Below are 25320 nucleotides of genomic sequence, written 5' to 3'. Positions count from 1 at the left end.
GCTGGCAGCCTTCCCTTGCGTCTGATTAGGAAGTTAAAACTGGTCCAAAATGCAGCTGCATGATTTTGCTCACAGGCAGTGCCATCTGGGGAGCATATCCAGCTACTGTGTTGCACCAGCCGCATTGGCTCCCAGTAAATTCGAAGATCGTCTTCAAGGTGTTGAGTGTTGACCTTTAAGGCCTTCGCTGACCTGGGACAGCCTTCGTATCTTGAGACCGTGATATCACCCCACATGTCCTATGCGGCCTCTTACCGTTCTGGCGGAGGCCAACTTACTAGTGGTCCCTGGCCCCTCGATGTCTGACTGGCCTCCACGCGGGCCAGAGCCTTCTGACTCTGGCCCCAGCCTGATGGAGCAGCTCTTCCGCCAGCGGTCGGGCCCTCGCCCGAGGACCTTACTGAATTCCGCAGGGCCTGTAAAGGCGGAGCTGTTCGCCCGGGCCTTTGGAGGAACCAGCGTTGATAGTCCCCGGCTTTTACATCTACGCCTTTTGCCATCTGGGGACTGGCGGCTCTTCCCTCCTGAAAGAGAGTTTAAAATGGAATTGTCGGACGCCATCCTTTAAATCATCCTTTAAATCACTTTACTATGTTTAGTGTTCTATTGTATCGCTGCTTTTAATAGTTTTAACAGTTTTAGTTGTTTATTTTACATTTGTTGGATTGCAGATGTTGTACACAGCCCAGAGCCTTCGGATGGGGTATAGAAATGAATAATAAATAAATAAATAAATAAAGGACCGTGTCCCCACATGTCCCTATGCGGCCTCTTAGCGGAGGCCAACACTGGTGGTCCCTGGCCTGGTGATCTGGCTTCCGCGAGGGCAAACGCTTCTGACTCTGGCCCCAACCTAGTGGAGCAGCTCTTCCGCCAGCGGTCAGATTTCTGCAGGGATACTGAATTCCGCAGAAGGGCCTGTAAAAGAGCCAGACTGTTCGCCCGGGCCTTTGGAGGAACCAGCCGTTGATGGTACCCCGGCATCGCCTTTTGCCATCAGGGTTGAAACCTTCCCTCCTGAAAGAGAGTTTAAAATGGAATTGTCGGACGCCATCCTTTAAATCATCCTTTAAATCACTTTACTATGTTTAGTGTTCTATTGTATCGCTGCTTTTAATAGTTTTAACAGTTTTAGTTGTTTATTTTACATTTGTTAGTTACGATGTTGTACACCGCCCAGAGCCCCTCGGGGATGGGGCGGTATAAAAATTGAATAATAAATAAATAAATAAATAAAGGAGAAGACTTGTTTATTTAGGGTCCCCTTTCATACAAGCTACTTAATCCACTTTGGCTTCTGAAGGGAAAGTGGGTTTAAAGAGATTGTATTAAAGGAACCTACATTTTTATCTTTTAAAGGACTACACGAATGGGCATGCAGTACAACAGAGGGCTTCAGGTTCTGGGCCATGCTTTTAAAAAGTCAATGTTAACCTTATCCAAAACTGTGAGGGCATGGGCAGAGAGCAATGAGATGAACATACATCTTTATCATGAACATAATATGCCAGTGACAGTCACACAACTACATTATACATGCCAAGCTCAATAGCAATAATGTCACTAGTAAAGAAGGAGCATCTCCTTTCACTAGACACCTTCAGTGTGACTTAAGAATTGGGTTTCCAGCAATGGTAGAATGAACACAAAGGAAAGTATCTTACAGCTAAAGACTTGCAAATATGCTATTATGTTTTAAAAAATGAAAACTTTATACAAGCCTTGTATGTTACAGAGATCGTGTTTGCCAGCTGTTTTCTTGCTTATTTGGTATTTTTTAAATTTGACATTAGAAGGAACTTAGCCTGATGTGTCAGTATGGAAGACACAGAACACGTTCCATACATAATTTGTTTGACTTTGGAGAGTATATATATTTAGCATTTTTAACACGCATTTCAAATGTTTAGGCAAACAAGACAACTCAGATTTCAGTTACCTTTGGGAATGGTTCAAATGAATAATTATTTGCACATTGCCTCAGGACAGCAAAATGTTACAGTATTTGAGTAAACAAATTACCTTTTTAAAAACTCTGTACAAAAAGGCACAAACTTATAAAAATCATTTGGGAATGGTTAATTTGTACAGATAATATCAGTTATAGGAAGAAATATGTCATCCTGAACATGCCATTAATAGAATTCAGGTTATTCTCAGACCTATCCCTTTCTTTTGAAAATACTGCTTATTTTTGCTTCGCTTTTCTAAGTATCTACAAATCTCTGCTGTTTGACACTTGACAGCAAGCGACAACTTCAATCTGAGATAAAGTATCCTAGTTCAGACAACAGAGACATAAGACCACATGCCACCTCAAGTACCACAGATTTGAGATACTGAGTTACAAATTAGCAAGTACTAAGCAATGAGAAATCAAAAATCAAGTCTTACCATCTCCACTACTGAGTCCACCATTTTGTTCACTGCTGGCAAGTGGGTCTGTAGTCAGACTTGTAACAGAATGGCTGAACGCCTCTTTATCTGAAGGCTACAAAGCACAAATGCATTTCAACAGGGGAGTAAGAAACATTACTCAGGAATAATAATTCAGGAACAGCTATAAATTTAAGGGATCATTCTATATTCCTTTTGCTGCAACATACATAACTTTTAAAATATATCACTCTAATTTAATCAATTTAACTTTGCACCCATTTCCCTAACTTTTCTTCAGGGATGCATGTCACTCCCTCTAGACTCTGAAAAGCGATTATGAATAAGAATCACTGAAAAAGATTTATGAAATTTTCTTTAAAATCTTGCACTAAAATAATAAACATACTCTTATAAAACATTAATACTATTCATAATTCATCTCTTTCTTCATAATGAAAACCAATATAGTTAACAAAGCTTTAAAAAAATAAAATTACAATGTAAGAAGCAGCAGTGGCGTAGTGGTTAAGAGCAAGTGCATTCTAATCTGGAGGAACCGGGTTTGATTCCCTGCTCTGCCACTTGAGCTGTGGACGCTTATCTGGGAAATCCAGATTAGCCTGTGCACTCCCACACATACCAGCTGGGTGACCTTGGGCTAGTCACAGCTTTTCAGAGCTCTCTCAGCCCCACCTACCTCACAGGGTGTTTGTTGTGAGGGGGGAAGGGCAGGGAGATTGTAAGCCCCTTTGAGTCTCCTACAGGAGAGAAACGGGGGATATAAATCCAAACTCTTCGTTCTCTATTGTGTCTATAAATTAAGAGCCATAATAGTTAAATACAATTCCTCACACCACAATCTTAATCGCATCACCTCAGTAGTCAATAATTCCATTCTAATGCCTGCAAAGGCTTACTGGAATAATAAAAAGTCTGAGAATGATGGAGTTTTTCAACTTTCTTGGGAGAACCCTGCACAAAGGAGCTGATCCAGAAACAACTCTCTGGCCTCTAACGGATCTAAGACATGGAGGAATAGTCCTGGAGCAGATTCTCCACACAGGATGTCAAGAGGCAAGTGGGTTTGTAGGAATTTTCTAGCTTTAACCTTTTTAGGATGCATTAAAAGTGAGTAACTTTAGTGTGCATATACATGTATGCATGCACACACGAATGCATAATGGGACTGAGTTTCAGGCTACTTGTCATTCCCATGTCAGGGAGGAGTTGTTTTAATATATATCTTTAATTATTTTAAATATACAACAAGAAAAAGAACAAGGGTTGTATTTTCCAGCTAGTCAATGTCTTGAGGAACTGTTAATATACTGTCGAAGGCTTTCATAGCTGGAATCAACTGGCTGTTGTGGGTTTTCTGTGTTGTGTGGGCATGGTCTGGTGGTTTTTAGCTTTTAATCTTTTGCCCTCATCTGTGGCTGGCATCTTCAGAGGCATGTCCCTGCAAAGTAACTACAGTGATGGATGAGAAATAAGTATATAACTAAATAACATAAAAATAAAGTATCACAGTAAGATGTATTTCATGCAGGGGCGTACTGCCCATGGGGACATATGGGGTCATATGTCCCCAGGTGGCTGCTGTTTGGTCATGTGGGGGGCGGAAGATCACCCCCTCACTAGTCTGGGCTACGCCTGCCACAGTGCGCATGGGCAGCTGGCCCCTTCATGGAGTATTCTCCCCTCTGCCTGCCACCCCCAAGGCCAGCAGCAGCACCATCCGCAGGCCTCTTGCTTGGCAGCAGCCGATCACCCAGGGTCCCTGTGGGACCCAGGCCAGCTTGGGGCAAAATCTAAGGAAAATGGAGACGGGGGGGTTGGGGTGGGTGGGTAGAAAACGCAGATTTTGTCACAGGCTCCATATTCCCTTAATATGCCTCTGGCTTCATGGTACGATGTGGCCACAGACAGAAACATATCTGTGACATGCCACTAAAGATGCCAGCTACAGATACGAGTGAAACATTAGGAAATACCAGCCACAGATGTGGATGGAATGTTAGGAGCTAAAGCCATCAGACCATGGCCACTTGGCCTACAAAACCCACAACAGCCAGAACTATTTACAGGTTATATAAACAGCTTTCTGTCAATTCTTACACAATAGCCCAAATAACTAGGCATAAAAGAGATAATTCTAAGCAAATCATGTTAAACAAGAAAAAAACATACCAACATTAATCTAAAAATAAGAGAAGCCTAGCATGGATTTTAGTGTCTGGTGTTCATCTGTGTAGAAGATGAGATTGACTGATTGCATCCGGATCTTTCTCAGCACATCCTGCACTGCTAGAACCTTTGCTGTACAGGTGTAGGTAAACATTTTCAATGATTAAGTTTTCTTCTGAATTGTAGGCTCTGAACTATCAAAACACACTTGGAATAATAAATTATTTTTACCACATTCATCAGATTTTCATGGTCTCCATTCTGTTGCCTGGGTCTCTTCTCCCTTTAATTCAAATAAATCTTTAAGTGCTTTGTTAAAATAATCCTAGAAATTCCTAACATCCATTCATAACTAAAGCACCATCCCAACACAACTACTGTGGCTATATCCAGATGATTTACAATCTATGATTTGTTCAAACCTCAATTAATTAGGATAACTCAATGCTGACAGCACTAAACCAGCATTACAGACTGTAGATGGTTTGTTAACCCGTTTGTGATTTCCATATTCATAAAGTAATAGTGGCTTGCTATAGCTTCTGAAATCACAAACCACAGTTTGCTGAGTATCATAATCTTTTCCGACCATACGGGCAGCAGTCTAAGACAGTGGTGGCGAACCTATGGCACGGGTGCCAGAGGTGGCACTCAGAGCCCTCTCTGTGGGCACACACAAACAGAGTCGTCCCCCCCCCCCCAATCTAGGCTGGCCTGGGCTGCTGGGCTCAATTATTAGCATTAAACCTAAGACCAAGTTTTGGGGAAGCAGTGTAGGTAACCCTGTTAAGCGCTGTTAAACCCCACTGATTTTCATGCAAAGAACAAAAGCACAATCCTTTACCTGGGAGTAAGCTTGGTTGCTGGCAATGGGGCTTGCTTCTGAGTAAACTCTCCTAGGGTCGTGATTCACAGGTTGGAAATGTTGCACAATTGCTTCAAAGCAAAGCCACCGACTACCACCAAGCTTACTCCTGAGTAACACACGCCTCGGAGCCAACTGTTTTTTCTAAACGAAAACCTCAGTATTCAGGTTAAATTGCCGTGTTGGCCCTTTGCGATAAATAAGTGGGTTTTGGGTTGCAGTTTGGGCACTCGGTGTCGAAAAGGTTCGCCATCACTGGTCTAAGATATCTTCCTTGCTCCAGGTGTTACTTAGAAACTGAATTGATACACACACCACAATTTGCTACAATGCCAGAATGCAACCAATAAGTCACACAAAAGGTCCAGTGAAATTAATTAAAATAAACCTAGCTGTCCCTAATTTACTTTTGTTCAGTTTTCATGGAATTTAAGTACTACTTTATCACAATGTTGGGTTTCTAGCCTTCTTATATTTGAAATACAGACTGTTGACAGCAAAAAGATTCACACACATGGAGTCAAGCAGTCCTCTGCATGTTTCCCACATTTTAAATCTGGCTTGGGGATCTGGTGGGTTTACTAATGCATCTTTATTGTTAATGCACAGGAACTCTATACTGCTGCCGCTGAAGCCTTATGAAAGAAAACAACCTTTTTCAGTTGTAGCTTTTCTATTATTCATTTTGGCATGGACAGAAGGAGGCAGAACCAAAAATAAGTACGTCAGCATCCTTCATATGATACTGTATTCCTTCTTCAGAGGATAGGTTTGTCACAGTATTGTGATTTTTTCCAATGTTTTTTTAAAGGGCTGAACTTTGCATTACGGTTTTGGATTAACAGAACTTCACAGCCAGCTTGATACCACCGAGAGAAGCCTGTAGCTGTCACCCTTTGCTCTTCATAGCAGTGAGTGGTCTTGGTTTGGGGATTGATCACTTGGGACCCAGCTTTAAAGCTAACATCAAAAAAATTATATTTCTGAAAATTCTTACTTAAATTACTATAATAAATAACAGGCAATAATCTTGTCAGTTCAAAGATATACCACCATAAGAGGTATTCTAGACCAGTGCCTACTTCACCTAAAAAAATCTATGAAGTAGGCCTGTGAAAATTCCTGACACCCTAAATTTGTCTTCAGGATTGCCTCCAAACACAGGTTTCACTCCATGTTCCTCACCCGCACAAACAGCAGCACTTTTCAGCTGGGCTTCCCCGGAGCATTCACCCCATCTTTCAGGTTTTTCTGTGGCCTGTAGCAGGTTTCCACAAACCTTCCTCATCTTTCATGGAAAGATCATACTCAAACTCAAAAGGTTAGGGGAAGTGTAGATGTTAGATTGCAGATTTCCAGACCTTACTGTCCACATCTAGTACCATTTCCTCCTCATCAATGGCAGACTTTTTGACTTTTGAAAATAAATTGAATTTAGGTATATCTCTATAGTGTTAACACACTATAATTTCACTACTAATTTTTTAAAATGACAGAAAGCCTACAGGCGTGTGTTTGTGTGCGCGCGCGCATGTGTGTGCGGGGAATAGTAGCAATGAGGCAAAAGCACAGAGAAAATCTTCATGTAAAGTTTCAGGCAGTCAGAGCAAAATAGTGAAATTGCTCCTGTTTGACAGCAACCTTCGTTACCAAAGACCTCATAATTGGTTTTTCTGCAAGGGACTCTCTACCTGGCTGCCGTTTCAGAACTAAATCCTTTGTAGATGTGTTCTGTGTTTTCTTGTAGAGGTCTTGCAAACAGAAAACAATTTAAAATGATTTATTGATGCTAACGTATTGGGCTATATACAGTGTACTACAAATTGCTTCACCAGGCATGTCTCCATGGGTGGGACGTCCATCTAGCTTACAGGATAATTTCCCAGCACACCCCTGCCTTACAGGGCCACCAATGGCTGCGAGCAAACAAAACCCAAGTTCTAGCAACTTTGCTGGTGACTCTGAGGCTTCTTGCTTAGATCCTTCATTGGCAATGGGATTTGGTTTCTGCTCATGAATTGTCTCCTCCCGTATGGCTACCAGTCTGCAGGAAGAAGCAGTGGGTAATCAAAGGCCCATCACTGGCACTGCTGTGCTGAACTGAGCAGTCCTGCAGCACTAGCTTGTAGCATGGCAGGGGCCTCTCAGCTTGGACTGATCTGGGCCCACTTTCACTTCCCATTTAACGCTTGCATTTCTCACATCCCACTCCCTGTACACACACACCTCTGCTGAGTCCTGGCCTACATATTATACTAATTTTGGAAACGTAGAATGCAGGCGTCCAGATTATTAAAGTGCATATCTGATGCAATGATCCTCATCCTTGGACTGAACATGAAAGAGGAAACAAAGACCAGTTAGCTGAAAAAGTATGCATGGGATTATGAGTGGGCAAGGCTTCATCTGATGACTTCTCTAATCCTAAAATGAGCTGTGCCAGCAAGCCAGTGCTTAAAATAATGCCCACCAGCTGCTGCCTTCCCGCGACATCATTCGCAACAGAATATTTTTGCAAACACTAACAAAATCTGATACGTAATGTTCTCTAATGTGAGAGTTCTTAAGAGTTGAAGATTTACATTTCACTACTCCAGAACTCAGTGGCAAATCCCACGTTAACTATAGCTGTCCTTCCAAAAATGTATTTCATTGAAAGCCAGCTAATTATACCATTTAAATTCATCATACTCCCTGTACAGGTTACAATATGATTCATGTTTGCAGTTACTAATTTGCCCCCTGAAGCTTTTCTGACAAAGCATCTGTTTTTTTTAACGTCACCAATTATTATATCAACAACATCAGTGCAAGCATTCAGGGAATGAAGGGGATTTACTATAATTGCATTTCTGGGCAAGTACCTGGTACATGAATATCATGATACCATGTCTGGCCTAACAACATGCTAAATTATTAATGCACAACTGCCAGTTAATGTCTGGCAGAGAATTTGCATAGCTTGTTAGAAATCCCCAGCAGGCAGGTTTGTATAAAACATTTCTTCAGTTTTCTCCTACTGGAAATGTTTTAGAGAACTTCAGGGATAAAAGATGCAAAAGAAGGCAGGAGTTATCAATCACAGACTTCGGTAAGAACTCTTCAGGGTATTTCACTCCCATCCAAAGGTCCTGAAAATTTAACTACATGCTCTGCAGTTTTTATTATTTCTTTGACCAATTTATATGAACAACAGAATTTGAAGCGCAAGAGCAAAGCAATTTATTATAGAAGGGGCTTCAGCCAGCCAGAGGCCTTGTTGTTAATTAATCAGTAGGCTGTAATTAGTATAAGTCACATTCACAGAAGATGCATTCAGATTAATTTCAAATAAATTCAAATTAAAGAGGCGATTTAAAAACCTCAACGTATTTTAAGTATTTCTATGTTAAATTCTCATTAGCCTTCGATTATAAGCCTATTTTTGAGGCTCAAAGCTTCTAATACCAAATATATGCCCCAATGCAATTGTTTCTCAGTAGCGCCTGATATTATACTGGTTTGCAGTGTTTCATATCAGTAGTGGTTGGTGCACATGAGACTGGTGCACATGAGACTGAGCCTATACATGCAGCAGAATGAAGTACAAGTGAGTTGACAGAGTCCTGCGGTAGTAGACTAGGCAGCACTTCCAACTGCAGGAATCCAATTTTTGAATCCTTCCTTATGCTGGCCATAAGGCATAAATGAGGAGCAGAAATGAGGAGAGACGCAATAATGTGCTGATGTTTGACTGCCAGAAATAAGGCAGGATCACTTATGGATGTTAAAAAAAAACCTGTAGCAGAAAAAAGCTAAATCCTTTCTTTCTGAATAAGTTTTTCTTTTTTAAAAAATAGAGAGAGTGTGTTTTTTTCTAAAAAATGTGCAGGTGTGTGCAGCACTCAAAAATGCTACTTTCCATTAGCAGTTTTATTCCATGTAACTCAGAACACAGGACTTTCAGTAATTTGGTATTGTCTCATCTGACTGGTAGAGGCTCTCCACAGCCTTAGACATGGAAAGATATTTCTTACCACCTTGTATCCAAGACCACTGAACCTGGGAACATTTGCATGTAAAGCATATGTTCCACCATTGGTCCATCCCGCACAGCACAAAAAAGACACCTGGTGGACGTCTTAAAAAGAGGCGACTGCTTCTTTTCACCCAACACGCTCAAAATAAGATGTCCAGGGGATGTTTTAAAGAGAGACATCAGAGGAGAAAAGAGGCTCTTTCCCGCCCGACCATTTTGTTGGGTTGACTAGCCCTCCATAGACCAGCTCAGTGGGCATAGACCCATGTTTTGAGCAGCTAAAAAAGCAGCTAAAATTCTTGCAATCGTGTCTGCGAAGCTATGGAGATAGCTCCTTGAAAATAAAAATAGGAAAAGCCTATATCACTGGAATCACCAGGGCCAGCTGATTAAACTTTTTGGGCAGAAAAGGTGCTCAGGATTGGAATCTGCAGAGCAGACTCCTGGGGCAACCTTCTGCAAGTGGTGGCAGGAAGAATCCCTTCAGCTGCACACAAAACCTTAGGCGCATGCTGAAGGTGAAACTGAAAATGCCAAAATAACAATCTTTTTTTAAAATCCCAGGTTGAACCCGCTACTGAGGGAATGGCACAGGCGCCAAACTGCTTTATTCTTCATGACTTGCTGCCTGTTCTCCTGCCTTACGTCATGCCAGTTTTGTTTCTGTTGAGCTGCCGACCGGTGTGATAGCCCGCCATTTCAGAAACGTCCCCCAAGCATGTTTTCTCCCCTTGGAAGTGACCTTGAGCACCATTGTGTATTTTTGGGTGATCAGAACATGTAGCTAGGCAGATGCACACCTTTGGATGTGGTTGGGACATATTACTTTGTTCCCCTTTTGGACAGATTTTATTATTTTGCATATCACAATGTACCGGGGTGTGTGTGCATGTGCGTATGTGTATGTTTGTGTGTGTTGCATGCTTCATGTTTATATGTGTCGTGGTTTCAAAGCCCAAAGCTTTCTTTCCATGCTGGAGAAATGAGGGGGAGATTCTATTTGGGCTTTCGGGGTTGTAGATTCTCCACCAATCAGAAGCATTCCCTTAGCAGAGGGTAGAAGTGGGCAGAAGGGGAACTGTGGTGATGGAACAGCCAATCAGAACACAGGAAAAATGGTATGTTTGCCTCTGTGTGTTTAAAAAATCCGGGGGTGTGTGAAAAAAACCAAAAAAGTGGGTTCCTGTAGAAAAAAATGGATTATTTCCTTTACAAAAAATGAACACCCACGCGAAGTATAAACAGACCCGGATTCAAAAATAATGGATGTAACCCATTATTATAATATTGTGCAGAACTGACCGCATTCTATCTGCATGCTGGCTGCAGAATTCCGCATCAATGAAAATTTCTAAATACTTTTCAAAGGCAGTCCTATACAGAGAGCATTGCAGTAATTAATCTAATACCAATGTAGGCTTACATTATTCCCTCTTGAAGTGGAAGCTGTAGAATGTAATGAGAACCATAGGTCCACTCTGTGGGATTTAGGGAGGGATCCATGAAGAGAGGTTTCAAAGAACCCACTTCCTAGTTTTCCCTTTGTTGCACCCTTAGTAGCGAATTATCTTACCTGTCACAACTAGAGCATAAAAAGATGAGAAAACTGAAAATCAGGAGCATGGTCAGGGCTGCCAAACCTCCCCATATGATGACATGAAGTAGCCCAGAGCTCAGGAAACCACTATCAGGTCCCATGATAGACAAAGACAACAGTGAAGGTAAAGGGTGAAGAAATTAGTTCTCTCAGGATTCTGGCATCTGCAGTGAAAACTGCTGCTCAGTCTATGAAGAAATAAAAGAAAAATGAAGTCCAGTTAGTAGGCCAATGTTGTTTAACTTTGCAGGTGGCAATTAACATGTGATTATATTATTAAATGATATTTTAATATCTGAATCAATCAAAGTATGATTCTCAGCTGGTTCTTGGCTGTACTCTTAAAGGCAAATAGATCTGGGTTACTCAATATTGACAAACTGCTACTATCAACCTATTCTCTTCCAAGAACTGCCTGATATTAGGCACACTTCTCAGATGTAAATTCCACTGTGCTCAGCAGGTCTCACTTCACTTAAAAATAAACATAGGTAAAGATTGCAGCCTTATATTGGTGCAGTCCAGCATACACTGCAGCTGCATGTGTTTTCAAAATTGATATCACAAGGAGGAACTGAAATTAGACCAAATATTCCCTCTAGAAGTTTGCTATAAGCTAAAGAAATTATAAAAACGAATTTAAAATTTCTCTTGAACTGGCAAGTACAAACACGTGAAGACAAGATGGCATTTCCCCAACAGTTTAGACTTGAACGTTGTTTTTGCTGCAATATAATATGATTTTTTTCAAAGGACGTTTCTTCCTTGTCCATAGGGGAAAGGGGAGTCATGAAGACAATTTTATCATTTGACTATGGGTAAAACAGAAGAAGAAAGAGGAGGAGGAGGAGGAGGAGGAGTATTTCGGATTTATACCCCACCTTTCTCTACTGTAAGGAAACTTAAGGTGACTTGCATACTCCTTTCCCTTCATATATATAAAACACCTTGGCTGTTTCTGCACGGCCACGCTGGGGTGTGTGTCGGCGTATACAATGCTGATGCACACACCCCTGGGACCGTTCGCATGAATGGTCCCAGTAGGGGCAGGGAAGACGGAGCAGCGCTGTGGCGTCGCCTGAATGACATACCTTCCCTGCAACCTTCTGGTGCGTTGCCCAGGCCGGGGGACATGCCCCCGGCCCTGCGCAACAGCTCTGGAGTTGCAGGGCAGGGGGGCGTGTCCCCAGGCCTGGGAGACGCGCCAGAAGGTCGCAGGGAAGGTACGTTGTTCGGGAAAGGGGGGTGGGGTTAGGGCTAGCGAGGTTGGGAAACAGCGGCTTTGCACCGCTCGGGGGGAGCAAGGGCGGCGCTGCTGCAATGCAGCTACACCCCCCATACGAACAGCTCCCTAGGGATGGCGTTTTTGCCGTCCCTAGGGTGCTGTTATTGGCCCGTGCGGAAAAGGCCTTTGTGAGGTAAGTGGGGCTGAGAGAGTTCCAAAAAACTATGACTAGCACAGGTCACGCAGCACGAATGTAGGAGTGCGGAAACACATCTGGTTCACCAGATAAGCCTCTACCACTCAGGTGGAGGAGTGGGGAATCAAACCCAGTTTTCCAGATTAGAATCCTGCTCTTAACCACTGTACCATGCTGGCTCTCTTTTTATGAAGAGTATTTTTATGAAGTAGCTCAGAGTAAAAGAAAAAAAATCAGTATTTCATGTCCTCTGTTTAAATCAGAAAAAATATGGAAGATAGGGGAAAATTTCTTTGAGATTTGTATTGCTCTATTTAAGGTAAAAAGAAGAAAAAAGGAGAAGTTCACGAGTATGCCACAAGTGGTCTGACATCCATTAAACTGCATTTATACAATTAGTACAGCTCAAGTGGTATTCCCACCCTGCACATATATATGCACTCTCTAATAAAGATACTGACTTTGACATCTGTTTGTGCTTCAGTACTCTGTTTATGCAGCAAGGCATTTTAATATAGGTGTTTGGATTGGGTTTTGAGGCATGATACAGATATATGCATCTGGACAGGGTGTATGGTGGTACCTGTGGTGTTGCTAACATGTCCAATAGCTTCTGTATATGATTAAGCAACATCTATATATATAAAAATCTAACAGTGTGTTTGTCCCTGATGGTGTCCCTCAGAAGCTGCTGGACGGATCGCCCCCAAATTTTCACAGGACGTCCCTCCCTGTTGCTGGCAGGTACTCGGACCTTCAAACTGCCGAAAGTCCATACCTGAGCCAGGTTAAACGTCTTTTTCCTGGCGCACCAGGCCATGAAGCTGCCTCTGTTTAACTGTCACCCTTAGAATGTTCGTGCAGCATGTCTGTCTATGGCCTGAGGGCTTAGAATGTCCGTGCAGATGGGCAGAGATAAGCAGTGGAAACAGTAAATAGGTATTACTGTTAGGTAATACAAGTGGAAGTGAAACACATACACACTTTGCCGTGTGAGATGTCAGGTGGGGTTCCCTCCCACACACGCATGTAATTTTCACTCTCTGTGCCTCACCCACTGCTACCACACAACACACATCCAGCTCATCCTCACACACCTCACTCTGCCCTCCCTCACATCCAACCACCACTTACCCACTTCCTCACCCATATTCGCCACAGCTCTCTTTTACTAAAAGTGAGTTGGAGTTTGCCTTTTTCTTCTAAGAAAATCCACGGAGTGGGGGCAAACCTACACTACCTGCTCCGCTTCTTTTGCACATGGCCCTTTACGAACCCAGGGAGCTGGCCTCGATCTGAGCGCCTCACCACTCTGCCTCTGCTGCCTGTAGTCACCCTGCCTTTAGATAAGAGAATTCACAGGGTTTCTGAAAGTGTGACTTTTCCTTTCCCTTCATAGGGAAAGTGAAGGGGATCAAGCATGCATTTAGCTTTCTTCAGGTTTTCTTACTCCTTCCTGCCTTTCCCCACCCACTCTCACTCTTCAGGCCACTATTTCAGAAGGATCAGAATGGCTTTCTTTTTATTTTTAATGAAGTGAAATTGACTAGAAACTGACATGGTCTAGCAAACTGATGTTGGTCCACAGACAGCAGGAGGGGGGGGGTGGGGGGAAGGTGGCAGGCAACCTCCCCAAACGGAGATTGTGCAGAAACAAGGAAGCAGGAGGGGGTGGACAAAATGGTGGATCAGCTTGGCTAAGGGCACTTCCCAGGAGGAGAATCCCTGTGAAAACAAAAACTATGGGAAAACCCCACTGCAAAGATGTGTGGTAAGGAGTGCATGTATAAATGGCCACAGTTTTGATTTTGAGTAATCCTTTTTTAGTCAAAATATGCAAATATACTATGACAGTATTAAGTGTTAAATATAATGTTAGACCAACATACTATGTACATGCAGGAGTACCTTACTGCAGAAGTGAGTAGAGGATAAAAATGCTTAAAGGTTACAAAACAGCAGTTATGAAAGGACAACTCAGTTTCAAATGCTAATTCTAATAGTGTGTAATAAACAGAATGAGTGACATGAGTGATGTGAATCCTTAAACTGGGCAATGCACTGAAGCAAGTGATCTGAAATTCACAAGCATTGGAGCTATTTGAATCTGAAACTTTTAATGGAGTTGCTCCATCGCTATGGATGCAATCCTAAGAAGAGAGCCCCCATTAAATAAAATGGGATTTACTTTCGAATAGACCTGTTTAGGTTTCCTCTCTTATCTGACGGAGCTTGAAAATCTAAAACTTATTCTGCTCTCAGGACACCAGAATTCTGTGTTTTGAAGAGTAGAGCAGTCCCTATCATGTAGCTGGAGAAATTGCTAAAGAACTGAACAGTTTGGCATGAAAAGCTGATCCAGTCTTTAGCACAAGGTGGCACCATCAGACCACTTTTACATCTCACTGCAAGCAATGACACTTTCTATATGAACAATGCACAGTAACTGAAACCACCCTTTTCACACCTGTTGCTAACACTTCAGACAGTTTAACATGATTCAATATTATTCCATCACTAACTCAATCTTTGAGCATTTCCAAACATCACATCCTCTTACCTGAGCACCATTCAAACAGCACAGGTGAAATTAAAAGCTGTTTTTTTTTTTAAAGAATGTAGTATTTTCTTAGGGCTATTTGAGAATTTGATGACAAACCTGCACTTGCCACTGATTGTGTTTTCTACATGGATTTGTAATAAAAAGTTGCTATAAATCAGTAATTAGTGTACCTGCATAATGTGCATGTTTTCAAATATGGTTTAATGGTTTAATTATTTTCATATGGCAGTAAGCCAGCTATCCACAAACTATATACAATATAGATTGCAAATATAAACATATTACAAAATATATATAAAACACTTACAAATCAAAATATTATATTACAGATGAATAAATCTCATAACAGCTAGGGCTCATTAATACTTAATCCCTATTTTAACAAACTCTAACTTTTTTGTATGCTATCATGCAGAGTTGCAGGGGTTGTGTTAATACTCTCTTGTGCTAAGTCCTGTAACTTGTTTCTGAGATCACCTAGGCTCAGTATTGCATCCTGTTCTAATTTTGGCGGGGTCTTGAAGGATAGCAGCAGTTCTTCGACTCAGTTTTCTAGCCAATTTGCATGTGCTGAGTGAGTTAATTGTTTTTCATCCCTATATACTGATTGATTGAGATCCTTCAAAAGCACAGATCTCATCAAGGGAAATACATTATGAAAAACCCTTATTAGAAATATATTTACGGAATAGATTTCCAGTTTTGAATTCACTAATCGTATTGGTATTTTTGATAAACTAAAGGTGAGAAGTATTTTCCTTTGAACTCTGTTACTGTTATTGTAAAGGATCTCAAAATTTCAGAGGTCATTCCAACTAGGTCTTAATTTCAGTAGAATCTCCCTTCTTGTAGACCAGGAAAACAGCTGCCTCTGTAAGGACAAATATTTAGGCAAATCTTATTTCTTTGCAGAGTAAGATTCTGTGTTTGCCAATAATTACTACATGTATCACCTTCTGTTTTATTCCATTTTTGAAGATTAATAGGTAAGGACTTGTTTAAAGAGACTCGTCTATTTTTTTGGCATCATCAGTTGACTCAGTTCATTAGAGACCAGATCTAATTTTGAAATGAGCAATTTTGACGTCCTCTGCGTATTTCTTGTGGAATCTAAATTCAGAGAAATTGAGTAATCTGTGAGCTCTGCATATCTGCTCAGTGGCAACTTGTCAGAGTTAGTTGGAATTTCACTCCTCATTTGCTCGGTGTGTGGAATCTTATCCGGCTGTGTCCTCCCGTAATTACTGTTTTGTACTTGCTCTAACACTGCAAAATGATTTGAAGTAGGAATTTCAAAAATGGTGTCTTTCTCTGATGCAAAAAAAGTCTGAAATTTTTGTCTGCTTGTGTGCAGGTGAATAGTTTGTATCCTCACTTCCTTCATTATTATTTGACCATCTTCTTTTGTTGGCAACCATAATTTACTTTGCTCTAGCTTTTTAACTAGCTTAGATGTTCAATAGTAAAACACGGTAATTGCAAGCATAAACAATTAAAAGACCGAAAAGCAGCTTTTGCTGTAAACCAATTTTTGGTAAAGCTCACATAAAATCCTTATCAGTCAGAATAGACTTTCAAGGTTAAACACAGCTCATTAATTTTGGCAGAAAACCGCTGTGCAAGTTAAACGCCAGAAACGGACAAAAGGGGACCAGCCCCACCACAAAAAATTATAAGGATCATTAATATCTAACAAAATCAAGAGTGGGAGAGTAACATTACCTCCCAAATCCAAGTCCTCTAGTCAATCCGATTTTCAAATTTGTCTCTTACATTCAATTTTTTCATTGTTTACGATATACCTTAACTGATACCTTTCTCTTTTTCCATTGTTGTTCTTAACTTTGTAATCCTCATACTATCGCATTGTTTACTGGACACTAATCTTGACAAACGGTTACTTATGTTGATTAAGGCTTTTTGAAATGTTATAGATCAGGTGTGGTCAACCTATGGTGCTCCAGATGTTCATGGACTACAATTCCCATCAGCCCCTGCCAGCATGGCCAATTGGCCATGCTGGCAGGGGCTGATGAGAATTGTAGTCCGTGAACATCTGGAGTGCCATAGGTTGACCACCCCTGCTATAGATTAAGGCTATAGAAATGCTTCAGTTAGAGTAAGATGTATATCTCAGGTACACCTTACAAATTCTATTGTTTTAAAAAAACTTTTGTTGTTTTAATTATATTGCTGCATGGAGTTAAGTTTAATTATATTGCTGCATGGAGTTAAGTTTTTATGTTGTTGATTTGCTGTTCGTTAGAACAGCCGTATTGTGAGCTGCCTCGAGCCCTTCGGGGATGAGGCGGCCTATAAGTTTAATAAATAAGTAAGTAAGTAAGTAAGTAAGTAAGTAAGTAAGTAAGTAAGTAAGTAAGTAAGTAAGTAAGTAAGTAAGTAAATAAATAAATATTAACAACAAAAAAGGTGTCAAACAAGGTTGTATTATTGCTCTTTTTTATTTAATTGCTATATAAATGATCTAATAGCATATATGTGGAGAGAGGAGTTTCACCCATGCAAATTGACGGATCGTCATATTCCCATATTACTTTTTATGGATGATACAGTCTTTCTGGCTCAAACCCCAATTGGTTTGAGACATGCCTTAAATGTTTTTGCATGCTATTGTCAAGAGAATGATTTGGTGATTAATTACAATAAAACCAAAATCATGGCTTGTGATAAAAGAAAGACCAAGCATAAATGGCAGTTGAATTTGATTGGGCTTGAACAAGTTCGTTCTTATAAATATCTTGCAGTTACCTTTCAGGATAATGGCTGTAATAAATTACACTTGGATAGTGCATCTGCCAACGCTGAACTAAGCGCAAATGCGATCAAGACCTTCTATTGGAAAAAGGAGGCTAGGAACATCAATTCGGCAATAATATTATATAAAGCTAAATCATTAGTACAATTGACATATGGTAGTATATTGTGTGCTGGTTGTAACATCCAAAAAATTGAAAGAGTGAAGCGAAATTTAAATGCTCGATTTTCTAGGCTCCCCCATATATTTCAAATGCAGCTATAAGGCTAGATGCGGGGTTACTATCTGTTGAAGCCAGGATCTGACTGTCAGCAATCCTACAATGGCTCAGACTGTTTGAGTCCAACAAGGGCCTAGTTCCCTAGTACATGGCATATGTAAAGATCAATTTATTTCACCCTGGCGTGAAAGGGTGGAACTAAAGTTGAAATCCTATGGGTTCTCCAGCGAATCTCTGGCAGTGATGGATTACAATCAGGCTAAATAATCAGGCTAAAATATTAGTCAAACAAAGAATACTGAATGTTGAGAGAAGCCATGATAAAAATAGAATTAAATCATTTCTTTTTGATTCTAATACTCTGAATTATTTAAAACTGGCAACATATGTAAGCTAATTGGATAATTCTAACCTGAGGAGAAGCTTTATGCAGATGAGGCATAACCAGTGGTGGGATTCAAATAACTTAACAACCGGTTCTGGTGATGAGATTCAAATAGTTTAACAACTGGTTGTTTACGAGCACTATTTTAACAACCGGTTCTGCCAAAGTGGTGCGAACCTGCTGAATCCCACTACTGGGCATAACGCTCTTCCAACGATGACACTGCTTGGAAAATGTAATAAGAGCCCCCCAAAAAGATTGCCTCTGTTCTTGCCATGATGGTTTCCTGAAACATTTTACTTTTGATTGTAAGACTATGAGGAAGGATCTCTTGATCTGTGCAAATACCTGGGTATAGATAGAAATACCATTATTTCTTTTTTAACAGTTGGAACTGAAGAGAGGATAACTCTAAATGTAGCTAAAATTGCTCGGTGCTTTTGTAAAAGGTTTTTAGGATCCTCTAAATAGAAGAGATATGAACTGCTTTATTGATGTTGCTTATTGTATTATTGTATTACTGTATTTAATATTAGTTGTTTTATTGATATTGTTTTATTATATTTTAATGTTTTAATAATACTGGTCAATGACCATAAATAAACTCCATCCATCCATCCATCCATCCATCCATCCATCCATCCATCCATCCATCCATCCATCCATCCATCCATCCATCCATCCATCCATCCATCCATCCATCCATCCATCCATCCATCCATCCATCCATCCATCCATCCATCCATCCATCCATCCATCCATCCCAGACTCTGAAAGCAGGTTCAAAGCCCATCAGTTTTCTATCTGAATAGAAAAAGAGATCACAGAATACAATGCCAATACATAAAGTTACAACTTTAAAATAGTTCCAGGGAGAGGGGAATGTTCAGAAAATCCTATGCTACTACTATGGCTGGAAATACACTTGGATCCCCACTCTCATTGCCAAGCTCAACAAGAGCTCATCGGTGCATATGAAATTTGCAGAACAAATGCTAGCCAGTGACTGAGCACATTCCAACAGATTACCTGGTAATGGGAAAGGAAAATGTCAATCCATCCTGAGCAACAGAAGTCCCCCTGATAAAGCTGCTCTGTCAACTATTTTCTCTCTCTCATTATTTCCATAATATTTTGACACCAGTGCAATTCACAATGTCATCAAAATGCCATGTCACAAAGCTATCATCTCTAGTTCTGAAATAACTCTGTTCTCAGTTCTCTGGTTTACAGGATGTGAAAAAGGGACCAGAAAATTCATACAAGGGATGATATCAATCAGGATGTCATAGATTAAACACAGACAACGTAACGGTATTACTTTGATGCCAAAGATTCTGATAAAGAAGGCTGCATAGGATAATCAAAGTAGTACATATGCTCAGCTGGTCTATTCTGAGTTTAAAATCTTTTTCACTAGTTTGGTTGGAGTTATTTCAAATCCAGTTTACAATGTGAAAATGTGCGAACTGTAGTTATAATAGGTACTATAAATTTCCATCTCGTCTATCCTGTGTTGTCTGACACCAAGGTAAATGAAGCATGCATCAAGCAATTAAGCTCAACGTGGGTATGTGAATATGAAAATTCTATATGATCAGTGTGTGTAATGATGTACTTTCCCAATATTGACATATTAAGTGTGGCTAGGTTGCAACCACAATCCTCTCTTTTATATTGATAGCATCATTAATATTAGAGAGCTGCTTTTCATTCTGCTACAAACATGTCCCTGTGCCTCCGAAAGAAAACGACATCTACTCAGTTGTCGTCATCCTTTAAAAATAATTGGTGTCCCTCTCTTAGCCTCTTCAGTTGCTTTATCATCCATCACTCTCTTTTAAGACAAAGAGTTTCCTCTTGTTCCAAATTCCTAAATTCTGGCCTTGACCCTTGCAACCTAGACTGTGCTCTCATTCCATTGAAACTGCTCTTCTCAACTGAAACTTTCTGGCAGTCAAGTAATAGCCCTTTCCTGTCATTTGCCATGAATGGCATTTTCACCTCCTCTAACATTGTCAATTATTCTTTCCTCATTCATAATTCTCAGATCTTCCATATTGTTTGATATTCCCCTCTCTTGCCCTTTTCCTTTACTAAACTTTGTTCAATAGAGACGCTTTTAAGGCCCTTTATAGCTCATCTGCTCTTACCTTTCTGCTAGCTCCTTCAGGACAAAAGTTCTTTCTATACACTCAAATAGTGAAATTCTGGCTGATGATTCCGAAGGGCACCTCACTATACTAGTGATATAAAAAGTCATCAACAAATTCCAATGGAAAATTATCATTGATTATACTATTGATCAAGTTCCTTTTTCTGGCAGCTCAATTAAAAAATCCTGGCCTTCTACACAAACTGTTCTCCAGATTGGTTAATGTAGCATGCTGCAACTCAAGTTTGCAAGTCCCACTGCTGTAAAAACAGTTCAGATCTTCTTCACTATCACTTCTTTCCCCAGTGCCATTTGGCTAATCTAAACTACTTACCGGTATGTTCTCCTTCCCAGATACTCTTTATACTAATGGGAGAAACACACAGGTGCAATATGGGTAGGCTTCCCTGCACAAGACAAACATAAACTTTGGAAGATGATTTCAACTGCGAAAATAATGCGAAGCAAAGAGTAATGACAGCTACTTAAGCCCCAGTCCAGCTGCACTCTGACTTCCACTGCTGTTTTGACTTTAAAAATAGCATCTACATCATGACTGTTTCAAAAGCTGTTGTCAAGTCAAGCAATAATAGTAGCACCAGCCTGCCCTAGTCCAGTTGCCTCCAAAGATCATCTGTGAGGACAGCAAGAACAATCTCAGTTCCATGGCCAGGTTGGGAGCCAGGTTAAAACGGATCCAGAACAGATGTGCCCTCCAAAAAAGCTTGGAGCTATTTTGCAGCTGGTCTCTCAACTATCTTACCCAGGAATGGAAGATGTGACACTTGGCGGTAGTTGGAGGGATCAGATGGATCCTAAGATGGATTTTTTAAGAGCAGCCTTACCATTGCCTCTTTCAACCTTCCTGGAAAGACCCCTGAATTCAGGGACAGGTTGGTAATGTCTCCACTGCCTTTCACCAGCCAAGGTGAGCACAGATCCAAGGGGCAAGTGGTAGTCTTCACAGTTGCCAAGATCAACTTCAGACTGAGAGAAATGAATTGGTCCAATATGGAACCTAAAGATGACCAAGGGGCCTCCAGTCCACTAACTGTATCAACATTGGCAGAGAGGTCCTGGTGGAGCAGCAAGATTGTATACGCAAAAAAAAGCTTACAAATGCCTCACAGCTAAGTTCCCAGTTCCCAATAATTGAAGACCTCTCTGTGAAGGCAGTCAAGGACCAAAAATTCCTAAACAATTGTGCTGGCTGAGAGCTAGCAAATGCAGTAACAATCACAAACATTTATTTTCCGTAGCCTTCACCGCTGTCTCAGGATTTCATAAGCATCCTATAAGATGTTTTTGAAACTTCACCATGAGTTCTCCACTAAACTAAGTTCTTAGTTCCTTCTTCCTCCATAGCTCCAGGGTATACCAAGGGGCTAGTTTGGTTCTAGGTTTTTTTTTTTAACATCATTATGCTGCCTTTCACCCAAATAGGGTTCCCAAGATGGCAAACATGAAAAAATGAAAGTTAAAACGGTATTTAAAATAATACAAAAGTAATCAAAATGTATAAATACTGCAAAGATAAAAATAAAAGATAAAATATGAATTTTATTTTCTCATTCTAAAACATAATATATCAGCATAAAAGTGGTCTTGCTTGTCATGAAAAGAGAATGGAAAGTGAAAGGAAACAGCAACAGGGAAACCACAAAAGCCTGTTCCTGTGTGGAAAACACCAAAGTCTGTTTTCACTCCAAGTCAGAGTCCAGATATGTTTCAATATGTCTGATCACCAAAAGCTTCCAGCTGTGCTTCTCAGCCTCACTGCAGCCTATTTTTCCTTTTAAGATATTGCAGAACCACAGACCCTTCTTCCAAGAGTGAAAGCATGAAAGCCAGTTGTGCTTCAATTAGCATGTGACCTTTTGTCTAGTATATCATCTGTTGCTGTTATTTAAATACAAGCCTTAAGAGCAGCTGTATACATGATTCACGCAGTTGTCAGTAAAAAAGTGGATAGATGTGGATGTCATTCAGTTTTACCAAAATCGTAAACTAATTTGTCATATGTAACTTTATGAAAAATTCCCCCTCCCTCCGGATATTGAATGAAGTAACCCAATTAAATTTGGAAGGAAAGATCTGTTATTCATTAGCCGTGGAGAAATTCCAAAATTCTATTGACACAGATCATTAGCTCATATAATCATATTTGTTTTATGTTATTAAAAAGAAAGAAAATCTCCCAGGATCATTTTATTAGTGGTGTTGATTGTGACACTTTTAATAACACTCAAGATGGGGGTTTGCACATGTGAATTGGCCATGAAGTCACATCTTGCAGCACCAAGGGGAGAACTTCCTCAACATTAAGCAAATGCTTTTCATTGATCAAACTGCTGTTCAGCCAAGTTACAACTAATTAAATGTTTGTTAGGGTTGAAGGCATTCACATCTGTCCCACCCGCTTCTTCCTAATATTGGAGTGAATCATGGCATAGTCACTGTCTCTAAAAGGATTCACCATCCAAAACACAGATCCTTCACAAACAGAAAGTATTTTTAGCATTAATGACTAATTTGACTTTCTCTATGAAGGAAATGTGTTAAGAAGGAATTGCTTTGAAGTCCCTGGTCTCTACCCAGCAGCCTGATTTACTGGTGACTTGTAAGGAAGCCAAGGCCCCTCAGCCTCGGGTCATCTTTGCTGGGTATTGGAGTATTAAACTGTTGGCCATCCTCAAAGAATTATAAGGTTTCTATTAGGAGCATATAGTATTTCTGCTAAATCAATGGTTGCCCAAGTACATCTGGTATACCAATTGAAATTGCCTCCTTTACACTGTTTCTTATCAAACATCTTTGGTTTTTCACAATATTGTTTTAAATATTGGAATGATTATATTCAAAACATTGTAAAGTTTTTTTGTGTATGTTTTGGGTGTGTGGGATTTGAAAGTGTCAAAGTGCAGCCTCCATCATATACATGTAGTTTTCCTCTGAGTATTTTTAAGAGACCCACAGCTATCATTTGGTTGTCTCCAAGAAACTGCAACAGACTATGCTTTCAGTACCAGCATGGGGTTATCTAGAGAGAGTATCTTCTCAGGAAGCAAATGAAATCTGGGAATAATAATGCTATAGTCAGGATAAGTGCCTGGCACTATAATATGTGGAACAAATAATTATATCACACATAGAAATTCTGAAGAACTACTAAGTTCTAAAGCTTCTGATTGACTTTAATTAGTGAGGTAAAATTAGGTAGTCAAGTGCTTTTGTAAACAACAGTTTTTAAAAATGGAATTAGCTCTTCTCTTTCCTGAAACTGTAAGCCATCAAAAATCACAGTGTCATACATGAAAAACAATTTAATCTGTTTTTATAAAAGATTCTCCATATATACAAGCTAAAAAGCTATTAACAGCTTAAAAAAACCCTTTTAAACTGTGTATTTGCTCTTGCAAAGTTGTGGTATGAGTTGGGGGGGTTGGGCAGAAGTCTCAGAAGGGTTTTGTGCTTTTTATATCTAGTGAGGTCAATAGCCACTGAGGATTGCTTGGCCCGATAACAACTCATTTTGTTAATCTTTTGAGAAGGTGCATTCCAGCATTTCTGTTTTCCAAGCAGGGTTCCTCCCTTTATCTTCTGACAGAAATGTGGTCAATTCAATCATGAAAAGTGTAAATGGCCTCCACAGCGTGTATCAAGAAACCCAGGTCAAGCAAAAAAAGACTAAACCATTGTCTCCAAAAGCCCTCAGTGCATTAGCACTACAATTACCTCCCTGAAAAAAGAATGATATGCCATAATTAAGAAATAATGTATGTCATTATAATTTATTAGGTAAGACTGGGTGCCCTCTATACTGCACTTACAGATATTAAGTAGTTACTAAAGCCCATAGAAAACAACGAAACATTTCATTTCTGATTATATCATTATCAGTTTTGAGTACTCTAGGGGTACAAGCTAAGAGCTGTGTGATTTGGTCAACTGTTCTCTATCAGTATCATATGTTTTGGGAAGTGTGTTTATATCCACAGTGACAGGGAAACTGAAGCCTGGTTCCTGCTAAGGTGATAAGTCCATTAAAATCCAAGATATATGTCATAAAATCCAAGATATATGTCATAAAATCCAAGATATATGTCATAAAATCTAAGATATATGTCATATTATTGATCATATTATTAAAAGAATGCTACTAAATACATGAAAATATCATCAATATAAGACTTACCACTACAAGACAGTTTTGTGTATTCAGTGGCACTATTTAATAGCCAGACCACTGATCTCTCAAGAAATCACCATCCATTAATGAATGATTACTTACTTATTTATATTTTTGATTTCTAAATCGTCTTTCCTTGAAGGGATCAGGGTGGTGTACAACATAAAACTATACAAAGCACATATAAAATCAATTCAGATTGAAAACATTTAAAACAACAATAACAAATACTAAAAGGAATTTTATCTGTAACAGGTGATATAAACCCACCCCCACCCGTGTCCACTGGAGGCCTAGATCATATGGGGTTTCGATCAACCCAGCTGGCCAAATGCCTGGTGGAACAGGTCCGTTTAAAGGTCCTGCAGAAAGCTTGTAGGTCCCGCAGGGCCCTGGTCTCCTTTGGGAGTCTGTTCCACCAATTGCTTTAATGGTGAAACTGGGGCCAATTACGCACAATGTACTTGCTGTATGATGGGGGCGGATGTCTGTCGCAGCAAGATTTCTTGTACAGATCTGTTTCCTAAAGCTCTGTCGTACCCCCGCTTAGGGCCCCTTTCTCTAG

General features: G+C 40.2%; 1 protein-coding gene across 12 annotated transcripts in view; it reads right to left on the bottom strand.

The window, feature by feature from the left end:
* Nucleotides 1-25320, bottom strand: part of PAG1 (phosphoprotein membrane anchor with glycosphingolipid microdomains 1) — a 124403-nt gene that overhangs the window by 15830 nt on the left and 83253 nt on the right. For 10 of the 12 annotated variants that reach the window (XM_048507544.1, XM_048507549.1, XM_048507548.1 and 7 more), the window contains 3 exons: nucleotides 11023-11234; nucleotides 4798-4849; nucleotides 2395-2491 (listed from right to left, as the gene is read on the bottom strand). In XM_048507544.1, the coding sequence (XP_048363501.1) occupies nucleotides 2395-2491; nucleotides 4798-4849; nucleotides 11023-11147 (274 nt within the window). In that variant the 5' untranslated portion in view covers nucleotides 11148-11234. The remainder of the gene's footprint in view (nucleotides 1-2394; nucleotides 2492-4797; nucleotides 4850-11022; nucleotides 11235-25320) is intronic. The other 2 variants (XM_048507553.1, XM_048507554.1) reach the window with 1 other exon arrangement.

Source organism: Sphaerodactylus townsendi, linkage group LG09, assembly GCF_021028975.2.
Source record: "Sphaerodactylus townsendi isolate TG3544 linkage group LG09, MPM_Stown_v2.3, whole genome shotgun sequence".
Taxonomy (NCBI): Eukaryota; Metazoa; Chordata; class Lepidosauria; order Squamata; family Sphaerodactylidae; genus Sphaerodactylus; species Sphaerodactylus townsendi.
Note: the sequence above shows the minus strand (reverse complement) of the source record. Positions and strands in the feature narration are given on the sequence as shown.